Source organism: Aythya fuligula, chromosome 1 (assembly GCF_009819795.1).
Source record: "Aythya fuligula isolate bAytFul2 chromosome 1, bAytFul2.pri, whole genome shotgun sequence".
NCBI classification, from domain to species: Eukaryota; Metazoa; Chordata; class Aves; order Anseriformes; family Anatidae; genus Aythya; species Aythya fuligula.
Window position 1 is genome coordinate 15,043,367 of NC_045559.1, and position 19,985 is coordinate 15,063,351.

General features: G+C 37.3%; 1 protein-coding gene across 1 annotated transcript in view; it reads right to left on the reverse strand.

Moving 5' to 3' along the window:
* COG5 (component of oligomeric golgi complex 5) overlaps window positions 1–19,985 on the reverse strand; it is a 188,707-nt gene that overhangs the window by 58,591 nt on the left and 110,131 nt on the right. Inside the window, exons 8-10 of the mRNA XM_032193577.1 lie at window positions 4,804–4,969; window positions 2,958–3,070; window positions 2,782–2,859 (exon numbers count right to left, since the gene is read on the reverse strand). Coding sequence (XP_032049468.1) covers window positions 2,782–2,859; window positions 2,958–3,070; window positions 4,804–4,969 — 357 coding nt within the window. The remainder of the gene's footprint in view (window positions 1–2,781; window positions 2,860–2,957; window positions 3,071–4,803; window positions 4,970–19,985) is intronic.

Sequence of the window (19,985 nt, forward strand, 5' to 3'; positions counted from 1 at the left end):
TATGTCATTTAAATCTTGTCCGTATTTAATGGTGAAAAAATTTGGAAGTGAATTCTGTTACTAATGAGAGAAACCACAGTGTAGAAAAGCTGTGGGTGTTGTCATTGCCCTGCTGCTGAACCTCAGTATTTATAAATTTATGAAGTTCTATGCCTCAGTTTCTCCATCTGTCAGATTTTTGAATTTCAGTGGTTTTGTGTTGTTGTTTTTTTTTTGTGTGTGTGTGTGTGTGTGTTTTTGTTTGGTTGGTTTTTAGTGTTTTCTGTTGTAGTAGTTGTTGCTCATTTATTTTAAATAGATTTTGTGAATCCTTTAATTAATTAGTGTTTAAAACTAATTTTTGGATACAACATGCTACAACACTACTAAATATCATTATGGTAACAGGTAATTAGAAGGCCAGAAAGCACATGTTTGAGATCATAACAGAGAAAATGCAGGCTATGCTATCTGTGAAGGGAAGGACAGAAAAAAATTCCCAATGGAAAAAAGAGAATGATTAAAAAAAAAAAAGTTGCTTCCTTGCTATTAAAGGACTTGTGCTTTAAAAAAGCTGGGTCTCCTCTTCTGCTTCCTAGGATGATACTTGCACTGCAATAATCAAAACAAGGAAGCAGATGGACAGGCAAAGTGGTACTGCAGCTGCTGCAGAAGATGACTATAATAATAATGTTGACATCAGTAACAGTAATTAGTGTACAGACTGTAGAGTGGATGATTCGTTTTCCTCTCTCCTGGTGTGGGCATGCTGCCCTAGTGAATGTATACAATGTCAGTACCTTTTGTTTGTTTTGTTCATTTGCTCAGTTTATTAATGAAATCCAAAATGATAAAGAAAATCCAACTTTTCTGCCTGTCCAGAACAGCTGGTAGGGAAAGCATGTTGTTTCAGTTTGTTCTAATAATAGATGGAATCTTCATTAGTAAATGGCAAATTACCAATTTCTTACTTATATCTATTTTCAATGTACACAACAATTCTTGCTCTCCCATACAGCCATCTGTACATGCTTTCTTGAAATTCAGCAGCATCTAGTACTTGTCTGAATTTGTCTAAAGAACAGCTGGTACTGCATGGTGTCACTTCTCCATCTGTAGGCTTTCAGAGTGTCCTCCTTTTCAGGGGACACTATGAAAAATGGTACAACTGCAAGAATGGCCAAGAAAAACACTGTGTTACAATGAACCACCTAGGTAAGAAGAAGGCAAAGTGTCAGTGCTAGCAGCAGTACTGTCTCGTGCTAAGAGAGTTCTGGTAGAACTAGACAAGGAAGCACCACTGCTCCTTAGATGTCTCACTGAGAATGACAACTGTCCAGCTTGGTGTTATGCTCTGCCAAAAGTCCTGCTGAAGAGCCAACTAATTGGCAGTGGGATAAGTGTGGAGAAACAAATAGATGGGTTTCATCTGGAAAACACAATTTATCTCTTAGAAGTAAGTAATCCTGTGGTATGAAGTCAACGGGAAGGAAGAGTTATAAAAGGTAACATGAAAGATGCTTAGCACACGAAAACCCCAAAAGCTTTTTTTTTTCCTTATTCTGCATCTACTCTGCATCTAGCTTCTACTGAGATCTTTTTTACCTGTACGTTGTTTCTCCATAATGATAAATGATTTCCTTTGGCTTCCCTTCAATACCATCTTTGACAACCAGAAAAAAAATTCCCATTTTCAAATGCCATTCTACCAATGGGAAGAGTGAAATTGAGAAGCACAGGCTCAGGGTAGGAGCTACCCATCAACGCTACAAGTTCATTTATCTCAGCTCCCTTTCCATCCAGACTCTTCCCAAACCTTCCAGAGTTCCTCCTCCTTTCTCCAGGTTTCTCCTTTAAAGTGCTGATCTACTGGAGGGATCCACCCAGGCAATACTAGATACTTTTGCCAAATCAAACTTTTTAATGTAGAAAATACGCTAAAACTTTATAAGCTTTCTGGAGTTGTGTTTTGTTGTTGTTGTTTTGTTTCTTTATGATACAGGAAGATGTTTAAAGTACCTCACAGAAAAATAATGTTCTATGCAACATCTTTTGGAGCTCAGCTTAACTGACAGATAAACTTATATGCTGTGTTCAACCTTCATTATTTGCTTCTACTGTTGAGAAGACCACATTTGCATATGAACAGTTTCCCCAATGTATTTCAAAAATTAAAATCATGTAAATTAAAAATCCATCCATATACATGGAAAAGGAGATGTCTGCGTAAATACATCTTTTGTTTTTGTATCTTCTCATCTACCTTGGTAGATGAGAAAGCTTCAGTAACACTGTTCCTAACACTAAAGGAGATCATTAATCAAATTATTCCAAATATGAATAGAAAACAATGCAATTGAATGGGGAAGAATAGGTATTCAAAAGAACAGCCATGATTATTTTTCAAGGAAAAAATTGCCAAGAAGTTGGGAAACAGATGGCTGAAAGTGTTAGATGAAGACACATTTTCCTATGCTAACTAACAGACTTAATTAATTGCTCAAATCACATGGTATTTTATGGAATGACATTAATGATCAGTAATAAAAACTGACAGTAGTGTCTTATTGGCTCCCTTTAAAGAAAACAAAATAAATTATTATAAAAAGAACATGTTTATATCCTACAGATGTAACCCACAGACCATAAATACAGCTTTCAGTGTTAGTGTGACTTTTACCACTTTCCCATTAATATAATTACAAATTGTTATGGAACTCTAAAATTTTAAACAAAAGCTTTCCCTCATGGCAATTTCCTAAACAGAATTACTAAAATGTATTGATCTAAATTAAAATTTACCTTAACTATTTCCTCAATGAAACAGACATGTGAAATAGGATCTCTCTTCTTTGTCAATAGTTTCTGCAAGTGCTGCACCTGTAAGAAAATAAATTATTTAGTGGAAAAGTGACACCTTCTATTAACTTACATGCAAAATTGCCTCACCAGACAAGCATTAATTAGCTGTTGAGTACCTGTCCACAAGCAGCACAGATCTGATCCATGAGTTTCTCCATGTTTGTCCAGAGAGCAGCTCGAAAAGCTGCTGTATTCCCAGGTGTTGGCATAGCAGCTCTACCAGGGCCACCTATATGTGTTTTTAAAAACACACAACAGCACATTTCAGATTTCACATGTGAAAATTAAAATATTACAAATAGAGATCTTTATGCATACACTGACATAAGAAATTTACTTAAAAAAAATCAGAGCAGCCTCCATAGAAACACCATGGTTGTGCCAATGAGCATATCGCAGCATATAAAAGCAGGATATTACCAGCTCAGCTCAGGACGTAAACGTACAGGTGAACTAAAATAAGTGATATTCCAGCTGAAGGGTATGCAACTTCTATACTTTCTATACTATATTCCAGATCTACAGGTATATTTTCAGATCTCAAACTCATTGCAAGCATTTTTTTGGGTGTATGTTGTTTTTTTTAAGTGTTAAATTTTCATTACTGCCAATTCTGGTGACCATTTCCAAGCACATGAAAAAGAATATAATCAGGAGTAGTAGTCAACATGGATTCACCAAGGAGAAGTCATGCTTGACTACCCTGATAAGCTTCTACAATGAAATCACAAACTTGATGGATGAGAGGGAAATTATCTACCTGGACTTAGTAAGACTTTTGACACTTTTTATACTGTCCCCCATGAGATCCTCACAGACAAGCTGCTGAAGTATGGGCTGTATGAGCACACAAGTGAGGTGGACTGAAAACTGCCTGAATGGATGGCCCCAGGGGGTGGTAATAGGTGGTGCAAAGTCTAGTTGGAGGCCAGTAATAAGCAGAGTACCACAGGGGTAAATACTGTGTCCAGCCATGTTTAGCATCTTCTTTATCAATCTGGACAATGGGGTAGAGTGCACCCTCAGTAAATTTGAGGGACCCTGACAGGCTGAAGAGGTGAGCTGGCATGAACCCTGTGAAGTTCAACAAGGAAAAGAACAGAGTCCTGCACCTGGGGAGGAAAAACCCCATGCACCAGTACATGTTGGGTGACACCCAGCTGGGAAGCAGGTTGACAGAAAAGGATTTGGGGGTCCTGGTGGCCACCAAGTTGAACATAAGCCAGCAATGTGCCCTTGCCACTAAGAAGGCTTAGAGTAGGCTTGGCTGCATTAGGCAAAGTATAATTGTAAATTCTCAGAGTAAATAATTTCTTCCTTATATCTAATCTAAATCTACCCTTTTCCTTTAAAACCATTCCCCTTTGTCCTGTCACTACACCCCCTGACAAGGAGTCCCTCCCCAGCTTTCCTGCAGCTTTCCTTTAGGCACTGGCAGGCTGCTGTAAGGTCTCCCTGGAGCGTTCTCTTCTCCAGGCTGAACAACCCCACCTCCCTCAGCCTGTCTTCACAGGAGAGGTGCTTCAGCCCCTTGATCATCCTTGTGGGCCTCCTCTGGACTTGTTCTAATATGTCTATGTCCTTCTTGGCCCTGGATGAGGTAACTTGATGCAGTGGGTGACATCCCTGCCATCCATGATCTTTCCACCGACACAAAGAAAGAAAAAATTGGATTCAGCTTTCCATGACAAACTCCTAAGAAAACACTGCAAAGTTGTAAACTAATGAAGGCAATTTCCTGGGAAAGTGGGGGAAAAGAGAGAGGGGAAAAATCATAGGAAAACCTCTGAGCACAATAACAACAAACATTTTAGTTTTGTATTAGATGAGTACTGCCATCTTCTACCAGTTAAAGCAAGCAGGGAAACATTTAACAGGCTTGGCTGTGAGTTTCTTTTGACAACATACAGTATTTCTGTCAAAAAAGATCAGGTAGGGATCTCTGTGAAACAAGTAGCATACCTCTTGCAACAGTTTGAGACGGCTGGGTCAATACTTTGATATCCAAAGCATTTTTTATGTTCTCCTCCAGGGCCGTGCAGTATCCATCCACCACGTTAGCAATGGTATCCTTCAAAGTTCCAAGGTTATAGAAAACCTGAAGAGCAGTTCCCACTTGAGTAGGACTCTAGAGAAAGAAGATTTTCAAAAATGACAATTACCTTTAACTGTTATAGATTTATTTTTCCATGATGAAGGCATCGTTTTACAGGACAAGTTCATCTTAAAGTTCAGCCTGCTGATTCATTTCATTTAATGTGAAATAAATGGTATGCATGGCAGAGATCAGAGGGGAAAGGAGAGGGCTGATTTCCTTTGACTGCTTAGCAATGTTTAGCTTAGCTTTTTTTGGCAGTACCTTCTAAACAAGAAGAATGGAAAAACGGATGGGAAGCACAGCTGGCAATATATTTCAGGGTGGGTTACCCTAATAATTCGTAGGTTCTGATCCAAGAATTGATCCAATAATTCCTAGATTAGTTACAATACAGCTATATTCAGCTATAGTGTAGCTAGTAATATTGTTTTAACATATGGTATCTGTTACGGCACTGTCATTTAAGTGCCAAACTGCTGATTAAATCTGATATGATTTTAAAAGAAATACTAACCAAGGGCAAGCAGGTCAAGTCCCTACCACTGACTGATGCAGAATTTAAGCTAATATTTCTACATTTCTATTTCTAGTGCTGACAATAACTTCATCTTCCTCACAGGAGAATTAAGAGTGCAAATCAACACAGTGATCATTTCCAAAGCCTTAAAAACAAACAAACAAACAACAAAAAAAAAAAAACAAACAAACAAACCCTAAGTATCTTTGTACTGGGAGCTTTTCCAAAATACAGGAGAGTGAAAGCCATTCAAAAATTTTTCAGGTCCATTGTTTAACGGACCTTTGATTATGATTAAATCTCATGATAATACCACTGAGCAACACTAAACACTGTCATGGGTGCTATTCAGCAAGAGAAAAGCCTCAAATTATTGCCTTTGGAAACAAAGCACTGTCATCCAGACGCTGAATACTGCTTTTTTATTCAGCTTTCATGGGCAGTTAGTGGAGGGGGGTGATCAGTTGATCATTCACACATTACAGATGCAGCCTTTCCTCATTTTTTCTTAGTGAATTCTGCTAGCAGGAAAGAACCTGGTCTGGCAGAAATCCTTACCCCCAGACTGGACAGAAGTATAGGAGACCACAGGAGCAACCCACCAGAAACCCCATTTTGACTTCCTCTAGGAGTGAGGACTTATGCCATCACACTCTCCTTGCTCGTGGCTGCTGCAGTAGCAGCCACTGACATTAGAAGGGCCTGCAAGACCCACACAATTTTGCTTCATCTTCCCCAGGTAAGAGTTTTCTTTAGCTAGACACTGTTGAATGAAAGAAAGAGTGTGCTCATCTGCCTTTCAAATGTGAGGAACTTGTACCGACACCACACCAGTAAAGCTACGAGACAGCTGTTAGATTGAGGATCCGCTTGCTGGTACATCCACCTACTGCAACAACTCTCCTAACACATCAGTGAACAGCGCATCTCCCCCAAAACTAATGTTTCACAGGCTTAATCCATGTTCATGACTTTCTAGGGTTTCTGTATAACTACAAAGCTCAGAACCACAATTAAAGCACAAAAACCAGATCCCACTTCCTTGCCCAATCCCAATGAGGAGTTTCCAGGTTTAGGGGAAAGCAGTGCAATATTAGGCATGCAATATGGTTTGCAGACCTTACACTAACTGTACCAGTTTCTTTTTCCAAACAGTGTGGGTGTTAATGAGCATTCCCAACTGAGTATTATAGGCCCGGGACTTGTAGGTTTAGTTTTTTGACAACTGGGTATGCTGTAAAATTTCTAAGCATCCTGTGGGTGTGCTTGTGGAGGTGGCAAAGTAAGCCATAAAGACTGGAAGATTAATGGGATGTCAGAAAACGAAGAATATTGTAATGCAAGGAGGGAATCTGGGGACAGAATGAACAAGAAAGAAGAAAATACAAACGGGAAGAAGATGGGAAATAGAATGGAAAGAAACTGGAAGAAAGAAAAAGAATGAAACTGAAAGGAAGGAAAGCAAGAAAAGACTCCTCTCATTTACCAGTCTTCCCTCTTGTAATTGTCTTGATTTTTATAGACTGTTTATAAAATTATAAATCCAGACAGAAAGGCAGTAATGTAAAATCAATACCGTACTACAACTGTAACAGCATTCAACCAGCTTTCAGTCAGACTCCAGATTCCAGTAAATGTTCATATATTAACTAACAACAACAAAAAAAACAGAACAGCAGACAGGGCACTGGCTATCCTGAATAACCTATGGTCAGGTACTTTCCTGACAGAGGCAATACAGGCACAAACCCTTTCATTCAAAAGAACCTCAGGGCTCCCACAGGTTAGCAAACTAACTCTGCAGCTACCGGTCAAGAAAGACAGAAATGTGTTCCCACAGAGCCTGGGCTCTCTTTCAAAAGACCTGTTTTTAGCCAAAGGTTGTCAAACAATTCATTCTGAAGTTAGGAATGTTAAACAAAACACACTCTTATGGAAAACTGTTATTCACCGAAAATATCTTCCGAATTTAGTAGTAAAGTGAAAATCAAGAGTAGAAGAAAGATGATGTAGGTGTCTTACTTCTTGCCTGAAATGGCAGACATGGCTGCTGACATGCTCATGTTCTAGCTCATGTATTCACCCTGTGTATGTCAGGGACGAGACATATACTAAAACTGTGACAATATACTATAAAATATCCTTTTTTTTTTTTTTTTTGTATACAGCATTTTTCTCACTACAAAAACAGTCTGTTTTATATGCCCCAGACAGGCTATATAAAGTCCACTGTTGGTTCAGCTCTAGTCCCATGAGAATTGCATTTTTTATGCACAGCTAATTTCTAGGCTTAGACAATATGTTAAAAAATATGTAGAATCTCTTGGGAACAATTGTATTACATAGAAACAAAATGTGGGAAAGCTAGAAGAAAACAAACAATTGTACTTTCAGGCTTGCATATGCACCTCAAAATTAGACTGCTTACCATAAGTACACATTGAACAAAAATTTGAGAATCAGAATTACAGAATTTACCACTACCAACAGATTTTATAAGAAATTGCCCCGTATATTTTTCTTCTATTTGCGAAAGCTTAAAGCTAAGTGACACTGAGAGTCTAAAGATTGTCACAATTTTTATCAAATGTAAAGCATGCGTTCGAGTAAAAAAATCTCTCTACAAAAGTGATTTATGATGGAAAAAGGAATTACATCAGAGAATGATATTCAGAACAGCTATCCAAAAAGGAACAATGGGAAAAACAGTATAACTATTTTTTAGATGGGATTTAAGGAATTTACAAACAGGATTTCATAATCAAGTTGTCTGCCACTGCAGACAATTACACTCAGCAATTTGTAAGTGTTCACCTTAGAGAACATAAGATCCTATGTTCCTTTTTGTTTTAAATGCCTTGTTTTGTGAATGAACACTCAGAAGTAGTATTGGATTGTCTATTTTTATCATGTAAGAATGTATGGGCAGTTAGAGCAAGAGGAAGACAAAATTCTGCTTCTAACAAGAGGGTGGCTTACAAGAAAATAGTCCTTTATATAATAAATTACCATCCTCAAAATATTTATACACATACCACAAACTTTAAGTTATGGCAGATGAGAAATGGGATAAAGAAAAACAGCACAGCTTTTATACCAATACCACAGTAAAACGTTACCAGTACAACAAAATCTAATGTGCATCCACACAACCATACACAAATGAAATAAAACCGTAGCTCCACAACCTGTAGGCCTACAATACTACCTACTTGAAGATCAACTACAGTGATCTTCAGATAATAAAAATTACACAGGAGCTAAGGAGTGACGGAGCTAAGTCCAATGACAATACTCTTCTCCATTCAAACCACCTGGCATGTCAAAACATAATATGTTACAGATATACAGAAACTAAATTTGACAGATCAAAGAGTATGGAAAGACTCCATGAATCATCAATTCAAGATTGTATGATATGAAAAAATACACTAATTTGTTTAAAAGCAAGTTCTATAATTTAAGAAACACACAAAATTCCAAAAGAGCAGAGTTCCTCGATGTTCATCACAGAACATACAAAATAGCTTGATCATCAAAAGGCTGATATTAGCCACCATACGAAAAGAGGTATGGATGTTTCAATTTATGTTTTAGCAAAATATAAAGATACCCATTATCACTAGCACCTATGAAGAGATGGCACCTTCCTACCAAATGCTTCTTTTCTCAGTCATTCAAAGCTGTTCATTTTAGCAACATCATTTCTGATGCATTTTATTCCATCCCACTTGGTTCTGTAGACCATCATAGCCAAGAAGAAAAAAAAGTTGTCACGGAATCATTCTGTAGTCATTAGGTATGAATGTCTTTTTCTTTCACAATTATATCATGTGGTTGCTTTCCAGAGTAGGCAATTAGACTCAATAACAAACGAGGTGCTGTCCAGTCCAAACCAACATTTACAGTCATTCTGCAGAGTAGAACCCTATCTGGTCATTTCCTCTCCCACAGAGATAACGACCCTGTGAAGACTAGATAGAAAAAAAGTCATTATAGACTTAAAGTAAATAAACACCTACCAAATTTCTAGTTTGTAAATATCTCCTAGGATGGAAGCAAGTCTTTTTTTTTTTTGTCAAATACCAACACTGCAATTGACTATTATAGAATGTCCAGCACTGTAGGCTTTTATCTTGTGATTGCCACTATCATTATCTGAACAATCTTCTGAAAGCATGGCTAAATAAAAAGCAATTTTATTTTTCATTATTAGAAATGCATCTTGGATGAGCAAGCCTGCTCCTCACAAGGAAGTGTGGTGATGACACTGAGCTAATTTGGGGCCAGGAAGATTCCTAGCATAAGGCTGAACTGAAAATAAGAAACCTAGATGACAGGCAAAGCTCATCAACTCCACTGTTATAAACAGTTTCCAAACCCACTGTACTTTCTCAGGGTGTGGGATTGACCCTGTGGCCCTTTATTCTCCAGCCCGTGCTGTCCCCAGGAACTCAGAATCCTATTTCTTTACATAGTGCGTATCTGTCCGTATGACCCCATGCTGCAGCATTTTTACCTGTGTGGACTATCATCTCAAATGAATTTCCCAAAATACTCATGGACATATACTATACGTGACAATTAAAACTTCATCAAGAATTAGTGTTAGAGAAGTAAGCCATTCCTAACTGTCTTGTAGTTGAATTTCACAGATGCCAGTACCACATAATCAGAAGGGCCCTCTGAGGAAACATCTTTCTGCACAACAGTTTAGAAGCATCATATTCAGGGAAGTCAAGCTCAAACCAGTCCCTCACTCAATAATGAGGTTCCGTAGATACTAATGTACCCAAGTACATTTTTGCTTTTCATACTAAAATCTGAGTAACTCTAACTGAAAATCTGTATTACTCTGCAGACCCTGTTCAGGAAAGACTGTGGAAGGAACACAACAGAAACTTTTCACTATATTTACACATAATGTCAATGTAGACATTATGTATATGTATGACAGCAGATATTATGTGCTGTCATACTCTTATGTGGCAAAACATTTACCATGTCCCATACACACAAACAAAAAGCATAACAGAATACAAAAAGAATTGCGTAGGTTGCTTAGTTAAGGAAGAGCCATAATGACTAGTAAGTCCATGTATTCCATGTATCACTTCAACAAAGTGGTCTGACAATGTGGCAAAGCAAGAACTACCACAAATAATACTTTCAACAAAGACACAACATACCCTAGTCATCAAAAAATAGTGGGCATAAACATATAGGACCAGCAGAACATGGCACAAACTGAAATAACCAAACCTGCAAGCTAAGAAACATTCCCTGACTGAGGATACAAAAGGCTATTGCAATGCTTTAGGAATAAATACTTACAAAAACAGCTTCCAGAATGGTGCTTTTGAGTAACTTTGACTAGCACTTAGTATTAAATAATTTAATTTGATAGTAGATTTACTATATTGGAAACTATTTCCGTTACGTTCCTACATTTACTTCATGTGGCTAATTTTGTTAGTATGAAATAGCATTTGCAATTTCCAACACAGCATGGCTGTACAAGATCACTTCAACAAGCTGAAAAAGTGCTCTTTATGCAATGGTTATATTTACACATAATGTCAATGTAGACATTATGTATATGTATGACAGCAGATATTATGTGCTGTCATACTCTTATGTGGCAAAACATTTACCATGTCCCATACACACAAACAAAAAGCATAACAGAATACAAAAAGAATTCTGCAACGAATTTAAAACCATTCTGCAATGGTTTTAAATTCGTTGGAAATACATGTGCATATATAGTGTTAACAACCAGTTAGTCTAGCTTTGAGAGGCTGAAAATCCCCGGCCAACTCTTCATTTACAGTATTTTCTCCTTCTCACCTCTCGATGCAATCCAACCCACTGCCTCCTTCAAATATTTTTTCATTGATTATGCTACTAACCATAATGATAAGTATTACTACTTGAAGGCAAGATGATTGAGAAAGGTTTTGTAGACACTTGCAGTTATCACTTACAAGTAGTTCTTAGTCATCTCTTACAGAAACCAAATGTGAAAAAAGTGAGAAGTTACTTGGAAGTCGTGCCTCAATTTGAAGAGCTCAAACAGGTAAGCAGTGAAGGAAACTCAGCCACTCCAGTCACAGAAAAGGTGAAGTGACCTATTGAACAGAGTTAATAACTTACTGAGACTTGTTGGAACTCTTGTTTTGCGGTATCACTTTGCTATTTTAATTGCAGGAAAAAAAATAACAAAAATCTAAAAGTAGAAATTAAATGCCAATGAAATTCAACTGCAGTCTAAAAACAGTACTTTATTTCATTTCTAAAAGTCCAGGCTTTAAAAAAATTAATTGGTATATCACAACTCCTAAAAATGAACCTACATAGGGAAGCACATCTCTATGATCATTATCACTCCATCTGTCTTTTACTCTGTTCATCTTTAAAATATGAGCAATACATGAAAAGGTCAAATTGACAATGTAAAGCCAAAGAATACAGACTTTTTTCTAATGAACTTCCAGTTCTTCCTGGTTTGACCTTTGCAGACTTGGAGGAAGTGTGAGGTTAAGATGTTCCATTTTTCTATAGAAGGCAATACTGACATAATACACTGGCTAGACCCTAAAAAAGTATATTTGAAGCCTTAAGAGGCAAGAATCCCCCAGCTAAATATTTAAATATGGTTAGGTTATAATATCCACCTTCTGCCAGCCCATGTTTGGAATATACAACTTCCTACAGTAGAAGGACTTTGGCTTTCAAAGTGAACGATGAGCCATAAACCTCATCGTGTCCTCAAGCTAGGTCAGGCTTTTGTTTCTTAGAGTAACGAGAAGTATATAACAAGAAGCACTGCACTACAAAGGTTGAGAAAAGAAAGAAAGGAGAAAAAAAAAAAAAGAAAGAAAGAAACAGCAGCAATAAAATACTAGAAAGCAAAGAAACAAGATTTTTCAACACAGCTAAATAGCTTGCCAAAACACTTATACTCAATAATAGTGTAATCAAAGCAACAGATGGCTAAGAGCTAATGGAACAGAAAGGCATCAGGAACTGTCGTAAAGAATTATTTCATGAAACATCAAGCACTTTTCCAAAGTTTACCAAGCCTAAGGCTATCAACGTGACAGCAATTTGAAAGAAAGTATCTGGCACCTCTGAGGACAGATCAGCTAGGGCAAGTAGTCCATAACAATTAAAAAGTTTATCCTACAATGCTGCATTTGAGTTTAGAAAGAGTATAAATTCAGAATAGAAATCAGACAAAATGCTAAATCTGGCAGGCTGTAAGGAAATGGGGGCATCTGACCCAAATCAAGCTTCTTAAAATGCATTTTTCACCTACATCTTACACAACCTGACCAATCTCTACAGTTCTCCACGGTAACCAATCTTTTGGCCAGTTAATCTGAAGATGAGGCTTCACTACAAAAACAAACGAACAAACAAACAAACAAACAAACACAAAACACAGTTATCATTTTCTGACAAGGGCCAGAGAGTATCACCTCTGTTGCCTCCATGCAACTTCAACTTGCACCTGCTGACTGAAGCACAGAAATATAAAGACACAAAATTTCATCAGTAAGTCTGAGCTCTGGACAGCAGCTTGTCACCAGGTGTTTTCTCCCATTGTAGAATATCCTTACGTACGTGCTCACTCTGTTAACTGGTTAAACAAAGCCATTACAAGCAACAAAAATCCTAGGTTTTACTTCTAATTAAGCCTTAGCAGTTAAGATTAGGGATTAGCTACCAGAGAGCTGTAATTGGTTTGTTTTTCTCCTCTGTTTATAAAAAAATCCAATTTCAGACAAACACCCTTCAAATGGTATGTTCCAAATGATTTAAATACCTAAAAGCCCATCTGTGGTTTGTTTTTTGTGTGTGTGTGTGTGTTTTTTTTGTTGGTTTTTTTTTTGTTCCCTTGCTAGTCTTTGCAATAAGATAATAATTACCTGTGCAAGTGACAGCCTCTCATTTCTGGAATCCGTGTTACATATTGTCAAAAGCTCTGAAGTGCCCTCAAATATGTTAAAGGGACTAACTTAAAAAAGTTATTTTAAATTATTTTCAATTATTGTTTTCATGTTTAACTGTTTGGGAAGGATACCTGCAGCAGGAAAGAAGGGGGACAGAATAGGACAAGAATAAACAAGTGCCTGACTTCTTCTAAGCAGAAGACGTTTTTCATCATCTAGGAGCCTCAGCATTTTGCTGCAAGATTTCTGCTTTCCGATGCAACATACTGTACAGTTCTATATGCCATTTCAAAATAACCCAAAGCTTTAAATACTTTGTTATCATAAGAACAACTCCAAATGGGCGATTATGCAGAATTTCAAGTGGCATTGAGTAGCAGATCAAGAACACGATGAAACACCCTTTTCTCAGTGGAGATTGAGACAAAGAACAGGTTTTTAACCTGAGAAAAAGGCAAAACGAATTATATCATCTTGTTTAGATAAGTATCATGTCTTTTCGATCAGATTTTTCACTCTGCTGTATGCAGATGTGGCTTATTAATGCTTGATACGTTCTCCTTGGATCACCTAATTGCATTATTTCAGAACCTGTTAACAATCAACAGCCAACAGCACAAACCCCAAATAGAATTACAGTCTGGAAAAGGCATTTAACAATAACATACTACCTTATCTGGGGAGAAAGAGCCTCGCTGTAGCCTTAGTTTTGAAGAGAGACAGATACACAAAAGTACCAATTAAAAAGACTGGGATGGATTATACAGAGATGCAGCCAAAGCTGGGGTCACTCTCTGCTCAATTCTATCTGTGGAATCCGAGCAGAATTTCATACACGCTGTTTACCTGTGGATATTTAAACCAAATTAGAAATCCTTTTAATCAAACTGGTATAAAACGTTTGAATGGACAAGGACTTCGGAGGAAGAATACTTTATATCAATTTTTATTAAATTCATTCTGTAGAGACAAGACCACTGTAACTGAAGCACTGTGATGTCACTGACGAAGAAAAGCCTCTGCAGTTCTCAGTCCAATTTCACCTCAACTATTTTCAAAGAGATCTAATCTTAGCTTGCCTTTCTTGATCTCTAGCAAGGCAAACAACACTTCCTCATTTCACAGCTCCACCTTATCCATTTCCCATTTCATCCTCCAACCCTTCTGTACAGTCTTGTTCTCCTAACTGCTCCTTCCATTCACATCTTTCTTTTTGCAGCTCGCTTCAGCTCCTAAACTTAGTTTCCAGTCCCCATACTGACACACACCGTCCTCAGGCTCCTCCATTCTACCCTTACAGCATATTTTATTTACAAAGCCTTTCACAGTTGAGCTGCTCATAGCAGTGGCCCATGCCTCTCTGCATATAAATGGGTGAATCAATTACCATATTTGCATTAATTATCCTAACAGCATTAGAATCAGATACCTTCCTGTCCCTTTACATATTAGGCAGCCTTCGCGCCGTTCCAGTTCTGCAATGTGGTCAGGGCTGCCCAAGACGTACCAGCTGACACGTTTCCAGTCCACTGAAAGCACCTAAACAGATGGACAGGCAGAACACACGAGCAGACTATGCAGCAGCCTCTAATTTGAAATCACTTCTGTCTGCAAAGAAAGCTGAACTCAGTGTTATTAAACATCCCTGTGTTTTCATGACGGATATTCTACGAGGAGTAATTTTTTAGTGATCACGAATGACATTTACTAATTGGTACGAAACCAAACTAAGTGCTTCCCATTTCAGAATAACTGGTCTCAATGGAAAGATCTAACACTCAGGGTAGTTTCTTATGGCTTTCTAAGGAGCTCTGATTTTTTTCCTGAACACACACGATGCATTGCTAATTCCAGTAGATATGTAAAACAAGTACAGCTAACCATACTCTTTGAAAAGCATTACCAAGCTTGAGTTACTATGCATTTAAAACATCACCTACAATGGAAGATTAAGTTTTAACATTTTGCTGGCAAATGGCCAGATCAATCAAGATGAACCTTCAAAAAAAAAAATAAATAAATAAAGGACCATGAGTGAATTTAAAAATCATCCAGCTGTTCTCGTATAAAACTGTCACTAAACAGAATATAAAGATTTTGGCAAACAGCTGAGTGATGAATCATAGCAGAGTGAAGGGATATAAAACATTAATGACTTCTCAATTTTCACCTATTACTTTACTATAAAAGACAGTTAGGTAAAAATATTGTACAGATCAGATGTATTTTCAGGAATACCCATTTATAGGAACTATTTATACACCACTTTCTTGCACTATCATAAAAACAGGAACAGAAATGATGGGATTAGCAGGGCCACAGAATAATAAATCCTTACAAATAAACACCGGAAAGTGCAGGCTATTTGTTGTGCTGCACTGAAAAGTACAGTGAAGTACTTGCAAATACTCCATTATCCAGTCACAGATTTTTTGGTCTAATTCTGCATTTATGAGTCACAAACACCTACAGGAAAAAAAAAAAAAAAAAAAAGGAAAAAAAAAACACAGACACATAATCTGTCAATCCGTTTTGATTAACCACTTACACAGGCTAGGAGCAGCAAACTTTATAAAAATACTGTTCCACGGTTGGACACCAATTACATTAAGCTTCCTAAATTACCTCTGTATAGGACAAGTGCACAATGGTGAAGTGATATAAAGCTTTCTACACCACATCTGAAAGCAAACAAATTCTGCACAATCCCATAATCTGTTTGTAAATTCAGTATACATATTTTAATAAATGCATAGATCCATCAAAATCTGAATGACCAGAATCTCACTGTAGAAAGAGAGAACACCCATGTCCATTACTGCCACCGCTTTATAACCCAGCAGTAAAAAAGTAAGTCACAAGGTGAAAATAAAACCTCTGTTTATTTTACAACTATTTTCCTACAAGTATGCACAGTATAAAAGATGAATCTGCTAGTTTAGAATGACTTCTCCACCACTAAGTCTTTTTATTCTTTTTTTCTTAATAACTCTTTAAGAAAAGAGGTATTTCTCTTATTTAAAATCAAATCAAATCAATTTCTCCTTTACATATTTTCTAGTTACCAAATGTTGCTTTCCAATACTTCTACTAGCAATGAACATGACCAAGAAACATTACAAAATGCATCCAGGAACTTAAATGACTTCAGGAAAATTAAATTCTTTGGGATTCGCACTCACTGTGCATTTTTCGGATATCCCCACTGGACACTGCATTTAATTTAGTGATTAATCACTGACATTCCAAACATTCAATTTTTTTTATATCACATTCATACATGTAAGTGTACTTACACTGTTTTATGTATCAGCATTGTGCAGAAATAATTAGAAAGTTTTAAAAGGCACTGTGAATGTGACAGGAGAACAAAGCGAATCTACCAGTTTTAACATTTATAGCAATACCACATTCATGTCATTTTTTATCTTCTACTTGCTTTACCAGTAGAAACAAAATGCATTTGAGGTTTTCTTTAGCAAGGGCACAGGGAACAAGTATCAGGTGATTTGGGATCAAATACCACATTGACATCATGCTTCACATTTTCCATCTGGAAAATAAAGACAATAATCCACAACCGAGAGCTATGCTAAAGATATATTTATTTAATTATTGCTGCAAGCATCATGAATAACTTCTTTTCAGTTTTATGAATAATTAATTATTTCAAAGAAGTGAAATATCTGTCCACAATTTCTTAAAACACAAACAAACAAAAAATAAAAAACAGCTGGAAAATCAAGTTCTATTTTGTAGTGAATGTGTCTAATCAGCCATAAAGAACAATACTGTTAACATAGCATTAGAGTAGATTAAATAATTGGGCATTTTTAGGTCCCAGACCATAAATACATTGTAGGATATATAATTGCATGTCTGAGCCCAGAAACACATTTTCCCCTAGTGAAAAGCAAGAACATGTATTTTCTTCTGAACACCTCTCTGTACACTTCCTTCCTCTCCAACTCTGCCTCTGGAGTATCTGACAAACACTTTTACTTTTTAAATGCTGAAGATCCTCTTTCATTTGAAGCTGTTGTCGTGACAGGTTTCCATAGTGCTTCCCTGCAGCAATCACTGCTTCTGCCTTCTCTATTTCTATTTTAAAAAATAACTCTGACTAGCAAAAAAAAAAAGGAAAGATTTGGGAAAAAAAAAAAAGGGGGGGGGGAGCTTAAATAAATTGCCTCTGCATTACAGCCAGAACAGCAGCAGAAAGGAAGCAACGCTGAACGATGATGTTTGCTCTCCCATACCCCTCTGCAGGTTTAAGTCACCAAAGTAAAGGCAAGCTTATTTTTAAATTCAGTTCCAACCACGTTAATTCCTTGGTAAGAAGTAATAGCAGTGCAGTTAATGAAAATTCGGGGAAAACAGCAGTTCTTTTAACGGCTTCAATGTGTTTTTAAGTTATAGGGAGAAAAAAACAATCTGCTGACTGGAGATTGGACTCAGGATGCAACTGTGAACACTGAGGCCTCAGTGCACAGTGTCCTGAACCCAGAGCTTCCCAGCTGCCAAGGACATGCTGTCCCCACCGGCCTACAGCTCTTCCTCCATTTTACCCATGAATGTTGTTTCCCTTGGGTCTATACCATCTCTATCAAGTAGATCCAAGATCTCAGCACAACTGAGTTGTCTCATCTGCACAAGCAAATGATAAAGTTCATGCATTCCTGTAGAAGTTGACTTGGACACGCTGTAGTGACGAGCCCTTGAGTGGCCAGAGCACTTCTTAAAATGAGAAACAGTGCAAAGCCCCTCAGGCATGGTACGGTGCTGGGCCTCACTCCCTGAAGATGTGCTTCAGTGCCTGTGATACAGAACACAAGCACCTTCCTTCCAAGCAGCCACCCATGCCTAAAGGGAAGACTCAGGTACTAAAGCTCAGGAAAGGTATTTGCTTGTGAATCCTGGCAAAACAATTCCTTTAAGAACTGTAAATGCGTGCCTGGGTGTAGGAGAAAGGCCGGTTTTTGTACACTGACCTTTCTCTCCCCCTCCTCATTTTTATTGATGTAACACTTACTGTGTGTGGCAAGATCTAGGAGAGTTATAAATCTCACTGGGCCTCTGTTTTTCATCGCAAAACACAGATGTTGGTACTTCACAAAGATGCTGAAAGGGCAACAGCAACTGTAAGGAATTCCGGTAATACGGATTATGGATTTATTGAGTGGAGATCAAACTCAAGGTAAATCTTTACTGAAAGCACCAACCCGTCATCTCAAAACACATAATAGGGAATACCAGAGAACAGCAGCAGTATTTTACTGTGCACACCTGGAAACAATGTGCAGTAAAGATGAAACTTGGCACAGGGGATTTCTGGCAGATGTGAAAACATTTTTCAGTCTTAGTACATGTTTTCCTTCTGCTTGAAACTTGAATAACGTTCATGATCAAAACAGATGGTTATTGATTTGTCAGGAATACAAAGAATTAATATGATGAAATGTTACAACTCAGTGCTATCTCTGAATGAATTCGTCCATTAAAACCCATCACACATTTGTAACAGCTTGCACCAGGACTAAACAATACAAGACAGCTGAGCACATCAGCTAAAAATTGCATTTTCTCTACTTATATACCAGTAAATAAGGCCACAAGGAGTGACAAAAAGCAGATACTGGAAGCTATATACAACTATGTGTAATATTTCATTTATAGATAATATTTCATTTAATGTTAGATATTCACTTTTTTCAGAAAATAATATGAATATTTTATCTTTTACATGAAACACGGTAACCTCTGATCTTCAGTACCTCTGAATACTTTGGTAAACCTAACAAAGTAGTCTTAGTTTTCTGGTCAGCCAGATGTCCTGAATAGAGATCAAAATGTCATCTATATCATAGACTGTTGTCAAAATAGGTGATGAGTGAAACACGATGATTTTTTTTTTAAAAAGGAAGTCTAAAGGAATTCCCTGAAAGAGATATTCAGCATGTAGTACTGCCCTCCTTCTGTGTTCAAATAGACCAGTAGTATGTCATACAAATTGTTAATAACAGCAAACTAAGAAGTTAAGATCAAAAGTGTACAATTCCAGTTTTAATATGATGCCACTATCATCAATAGAGAAATGGTACAGCTGATAGATCTGAGAGATTTGGGGAGCTCTGGACTGAAGGAAATTGTCTACTGTCCCCTTCAGCTTATTAATGTAGCAAGATATTGACTATGTAACTGCAAGTGTTAAATTCTGCAGTGTATAGACGTTCTGGCACTTCACTCAACCTACAGAAGTACTGTGTCCATCCTCCCTGAATTCCCATGTTACTCATATTTTCAAAAACCTAACTCTGATACAGAAATAGGAAACCTGTATTATCTACCCATAACCTGTACTTAAATTTCTAAGATGCGAGCTATAGTCTATCCTTGCTTCACACGATTCTATTATCTATACATTTGCACTACATTAAGTGAGTGAGTGGGGGTGGTGAGTGCAGCACAAATGTTTTGAGAGAAATTCCTGACTGGATGCCTCCAAATTGATTGTAGTATCTTAGGAGAACATTACATGTACTCCTCAAAAGGCTGACGATTTTTCTCTTTG